Source organism: Acomys russatus, chromosome 23 (genome assembly GCF_903995435.1).
Source record: "Acomys russatus chromosome 23, mAcoRus1.1, whole genome shotgun sequence".
Classification (NCBI taxonomy): Eukaryota; Metazoa; Chordata; class Mammalia; order Rodentia; family Muridae; genus Acomys; species Acomys russatus.
In genome coordinates this window covers 54,861,296-54,867,295 of record NC_067159.1, presented here as the reverse complement: position 1 = coordinate 54,867,295, position 6,000 = coordinate 54,861,296, and the positions used below count along the sequence as shown (strand labels likewise).

Below are 6,000 nucleotides of genomic sequence, written 5' to 3'. Positions count from 1 at the left end.
AGATGGAAAAAAGAAAAAAGAAAAGAAAGAAAGAAAGAAAGAAAAAGTGAGAGAAGGCTTGTCATCACTCAACATTGCAGGGCTTAATTTCTTTCAAACAAGGTCTGGACACGTGCCCACAAGATCCGGGAAGTACTGACCAGCCAGGAAGGCACTTGTGAGAGAACTCAGTGGTGAGGGCTGGAGGCCTGACTGGCAGCTCTCACGGGAAGCATTCTCTACTCAGGCAAAGAGCAAGCGGCTGGGTGGTCCGCTTGGGGTTGACTGTCAAACACGAGCAGGGAAGGGCCTTAAAAAACGTTGCTTTATCTATCAATTTTCCCTGCAGAGGTCTTTTAGTTTTCAATATATCAGGAGCTATCAGTTTAAATCATGTAGCCTTCATCAAGTTACTATTAAAAGGAACATGAATATATTCAATATATTTTTCAAAACATCCAAGCCACTCTATATTAAAAAATTGACAAATAAAAAATAAACTACAAAATGAAAGATCTTAGTATAAAAATGTTGCGTGTAATTAAGAATTCCCTTGCGACTTCTGGTGGCTTCACAGGTTACAGCGTGGGCTTTGGTATAAGATGCAAACACAAGCCAGCAAAGGCCTTGGATACAAACGTCCTCAACCAAAGCTCTGTGGAAGGCATGTTGGCCAGATATAGTGTGGGAGGTGACACAGGCGACAGGACGCCCTGCTGGCTTCTCCTACTGCTTCTTATTCAAGTTCCGCTCCAGCAAAAGGTTCCTTAGAGATGGAGTCCCGAAATAAGGTCTTAAAGGAGAGCCTTCATTCCTTTCTAAGTCTTCCACTAGGAGGGAGGAAGGTAGAACGTCAATGGAGCGGCAACGCGGTGGGAGGAGCAACGTCGCCACCTGCTGCCCGCTCGCTGCACAGCAACGCCGAACGAACAGCGCCTTTTCAGAAAAGCATCGGCATCTTTGTAAACAGCTATGAGAAACAATCAGCCCTTGTTATTGTATCATTTCCCTCTGTGTCCCAGGTCAGTTCTGGCGACAGTTCAAGCATTTCCATGGAACGAGTGAGAAAGTAACATTTATTCCCAACCAAATCTACTTTCTAAATCACGATGTTTCCAAATCGCCTTTGTTTTGCCAATGGCAATTTAGAACTTAAAGTCGTGACAAAGGGTTCCTTCTGTGTAATCTCACATTTTTTTTTCCACGACAGTTCTGGAAATATTGCTCTGTGTTTAAAAAAAAAAAACTTTAATTGCTGTGTAATAAAATGGCTTCTAAAAAGTCTTCTCAAGAACAACATTCACTTTTACTCTATGCATCTTAACCACAGAAGTAATAAACGGAGACTACTTTTTTCTTAGTGGGATTACACCAATAACACAGCAAACCAGACAGCTAACTTCTACATCTGCTCTGTAGCCAACTTCTCAATTTTTGTGTTTATCTGAATTGATCAGAGGGCTTCATCATGCTGCAGAGAGCGGCCCACATCCAAACATGAGCTCGTGGTTAGGGGACCACCTGCAGCCACAGGCTCAGTACTAGGAGTCCCCCTTTCTCACGGGTCTTCAGCTTTGGATGGCTGTAAGTAAAATACTACTAAAGTTCAGGGAAATATATAAGCGGTTGCTTTTCTCTACATCACCAAGGGAAGGATGAAGAAGGCTCTTGGCCAAGTGACATGTGAGACTGAATAATCTCAACCAAGCAAGCCAAGAACAAGCTTGCGGCTGCCACGCGGACCAACACTTTGAAACCCTTCTGGAACCATTGGCTCTGTGTAGGAAGTTGCCACAAAACCGTTCTAAATCTAAGTTCACAGACTTCAGGATAAGTAAATAAGTTAGCATTTATATTAACTTATAACACAAGGATGTATTTCCGACCCTAATGTGTGGGCTGTATTGGTATTCACACATTCCATTATTAATATATAGACAATCTGACATGAGTTTAGCATCAAAAACAAAAGGGCCCCAGTTAATCCTGTGCTCTGTGGAGGGGGCCTCTTAATACTTAGTCACCCACGTGACCCACCTCCACACACAGGGAAAAGTAGGCAATGTGTACAGGACCCGTTCGTGCTTTTCTGCACCCTGTGAGACTTAAGCATGGCCACATGGCCACAACAAACCAGTTTCCACTCTAAGCCCTGGGGTTGTGGTCAGGGCAGACTTTTTTTTTCCCAATCTGAAACATACATACCCCATGAAAGCACCAGATGTGGTACCTGACAGAAGGCCACTGGTCTATCTCCTCAGAGTGAAATCTGAACAGGCTCATCTGCTTTCTTCCCTCACTGAACATTAGACCTTCTGCACACACACACACAAAAAACCAAGTGTGCACCCATGACAAAGAGAGTCTGCAGGCCTTCTGCATGGCTGTGACAGGAAACTCAGGTGAGGGGCAAGAGGTGAGCGAGGTGGCCGTTTCTGCTCTGTTCAGAGTATTCATGAGGATAGAAACAATGTCCCAAACATAGATTTGGCCCAAGTCTGAGTCTCATTTCTCTTAGATGACGAAGACCATGAGGGTTGCTGCTCATTTCACCTGCAACTGCGGTCATGTGCAGAGCCGCGGGATCTGCACTTCTGCAGCTTATAATGAACCAACTGAACCACTTGAAACAGGTTTTTTAGGAAAGCAAGGTTACAAGTTGAATCACAGTTTTAGAGAGCTGTTCACCAGCTTGAACAGTAACTATGACCATAGCACCATATTTACAAATTTAGTACCATATGCTGGTCAACTACAACCCTATTTTTTATGGCTAATTGATTACACGTTTATAGCATTGTTTTAAAAAACTGCCTGAATATCCTTTACAAATATACATTTATAAAAAAAGAAAGGCTAGCAAAGTTATAAAAGTTATTAAAACATTGTCAGCTACAGGTTTTTGCAGTTGGGGCCACAGGCTATAAAGTAAATTAGGCCACTGTCAAGCGCCTGATCGATCCCTCACACAGCACCAAGTGCAACCTTTTCAGGAACGGCGGGGGATTTGCACACTGCTCCACAGCAACGCTTTCATACTGCAGTCAGCCTGATTCACACAGTCCCTGCTGGAACTTTTCTTTCTGTCTGTCTCTGGGGGACTGGACACCTCTTGCTCAGAATCCTGTGTAGGCTGGGGGTTACAAAGTAAGGTCTCTCTGCAGACCCGTCATTTCTCTCCAGATCTTCACCTGTGTGTTAGTAGCCAAGGCAGGGCAGAAGCAGGGAGCCATTGTAGAGCGAGGACCCGGGATTTTACAAAGTTGAACAAGGAGAAATCAGAGAAATCAGCGTCAGCATGCAAATGTAAGGCAAACAGATATAATGCTGGTGACTGAGAAGTCGCAAACTGGCCTCTGCCAGGAAGCAGGGCCCCTCCCTCACCTCACAACTCATGGGGCCCTTGGAGCGGTATCTCAGTGACCACCATAAGGAAGCTAAGATTTTTTTCCTGGGGGTCCTAAAGTGTTGCCTTTCAACTCTGTGGCTGTTCATTTGGAAAGCAACCAATTGGCACATATTGGTTGCTGTGAAAAATGTAAAGCAGAGATGTAATTCCACAGATCAAGAAGGCCTGGCTATCTTGCCCAGGCTGGCACTGAGTTGGAGGTTCTCTTTCTTCAGCCTCCCAGCACGGAGGCAAAAGGCCAAACTATTTTACTTGTTTACTTATTTGTGGGCGAGGCATGTTCACATGAGTGCACATGTGTGTGTGGGGGGCGGAATGTACATAGGCATGCATGTGTGTGCACATAGAAACTGGAGATCAAACTCAGGCGTCATTCCTCAGGAGCCGCCTACCTTGTTTTTTGAGATGAGGTTGTGCACGGGCCTGAACCTTGCCACTTAGGCTAGGCTAGCTGGCCGGTGGGCTCCAGGGACCCGCTTTCCGCCACCCTCCCCCACCCCCCAATGCTGGGATCACAAGCACGCACCACTATGTTCAACTTTTTACGTGGGTTCTAGAGACCTAGCTCAAGACTTCAGACTTATGCAGAAGCACATTCCTGACTATGCCATTTCTGTAGCCCCAAAGTCATCAACACTATCTTATCAGTGTGTGTACGAGAGTGAGGGCTGCGTGGATGCAGGTGTCCAGAGGCGAGAGATGTCTGGTACCCCTGGGGATGTAGTTATAGAAGGGCTGGGTTCTGTCCTCTCACGTGTTTACTCTACATCCCTCCAGGTTTGCCAGAGATACAGGGAGAAAAGACATTTATGATAAGGCAGACTCCCTGAGCTTTTGTAGGTCAGGGGCTGATAGGAAGCATCCATTCTGTAGGTGTAAGTATAAGGGCATGTTCCCTCGAGGGCATGGCATCCGTAGCGAGAGCTCCAGGGAAAGCTTCTAATGCAGAGTCTATACAGAGGCATACACAGATATAGGTACGTCATGGTTCACTGTACGTATTGACCCCACGTCTCTCTGAAACCTTTTGCATCTTGACTTAACCACAGTCTATATGTATGAGATGCCATTGAATTCCTACAGCCAACCTAGGAACAGAGCTCTGTGGCGAGTGCTTTCCCATGGCCTGGGTTCAATCCACAGCTGCCGCTGCCACTGCCACCACCATCACTACCATCACCACCACCACCACCAGTGCCACCACCGTCTTAGTCCTCTCTCTCTCCCTCCCCAACACAAAACAGAACTAAAGAGCATCTACAAAGTAATGTCTCCTTCCAAATAAACGCAGCTTCACATTGGAAGCTGGTTAACAGTAAATCTACCAAGCCAGGTGGACGATTGGGTTTTTAATCTTCTCACCTCTCAGCTCTCCACAGGACTGACACTATACACTTGGATACTCACAGAAGCAGATGAAAATGGTCTCGACACACATTGAGTAGACGCTGAAGAACCCATGAGCAATCAGGTAAGATCCAAGCACAACAGTCTGTGGACAGACAGAGAAGGGACACAACGTGTCACCGAGCTCACTCAGAACAACAATGCGTGTGGAAGGTGGGGTAAGGACGCATGGCGTGCGCTGGGTCACATGACAGCTGTCCTGAGATTTAAAGCACCATGTGTTCGCTCACGTGAGCACCTCCTACCAACGCTCCCAGTACTTACCCAAAGAATCTCAACTTTAAGACCCTGCACATGAACACAGTAGTCTAATGGGCTGAGAGCATGTGCTACCTGGGTCCTCAAAGTTACTCAGCCTTCTGTGCCTGACGTCTCTGTGCTCTGACATCTGGGAAGGCAAACATCTATGCCATACAGGTTAGGGGAGCTGGGTCACTGTAGTAGGTCCAGCAGGAGTCCCCTCAACTCTCCCCAGTTGTCCATCCACTCACCCCCAGTGATTAGAAATGTCAGCTACAAAGAAGACTCAGATATGGCTCTGCATAGGCCCCCCCCTCCCTTCCAGGAACCACTTCATGTGGGTTAAAACCCCATCTGGCTCCTGGCTAACAGCTGCTGACATGATTCACAAGGCCAGCTGCTTTTCCAGAAAGTCTTGCCATTCTCTCTGGGGACCAAGCAGTAAGTGTACTGTGGGCCAGCTTCTGTTGCCCCACCCAGGTCTCCCGACTTCCTCATAAATGTATCTCATGACTGAGCACCCAGTAAGCCTTCTGCACGCAACCTTAACAACAGAGCAGAGCTTTCCAAGGAGCACAGCGCCGAACGCAGGAGGTGAGCGGCACAGATAAAGAACAGTAACACCCACGGCCTTCGCTATTGGTTTCCTTTTTTTTTTTTTCCTTACGTTTCCATCTCTGATAAATCATGACATCAGGGAAGCTGAGCTTCCAGAAACTGAATTGCTGCCCCCATCCATACATTAAAACCATCATCCCAACGTGACAGAACCGGAGGGAAGGGCTCTGGGAAGTACTTAGCTCCCCATGGTGATAACTTTATCTAGGTATTGGTGCCCTGCTACAAAGAGACTGGGTCTGCCACCTTTCTCTCCAGCACGTGGTGTGAGCAACCAACCTCTGCCCAGCTGCCATTGCCAAGCCTTTCAAATTGTGAGGAATACACATCTATTTGCCAAAGCCACT

The 6,000-nt window shown here is 46.8% G+C and overlaps 1 protein-coding gene across 1 annotated transcript in view; it reads right to left on the bottom strand.

Moving 5' to 3' along the window:
* Positions 1-475: 475 nt before the first annotated feature.
* Slc44a5 (solute carrier family 44 member 5) overlaps positions 476-6,000 on the bottom strand; it is a 68,765-nt gene continuing 63,240 nt past the window's right edge. Inside the window, exons 19-20 of the mRNA XM_051165877.1 lie at positions 4,796-4,880; positions 476-809 (exon numbers count right to left, since the gene is read on the bottom strand). Coding sequence (XP_051021834.1) covers positions 706-809; positions 4,796-4,880 — 189 coding nt within the window. The 3' untranslated portion in view covers positions 476-705. The remainder of the gene's footprint in view (positions 810-4,795; positions 4,881-6,000) is intronic.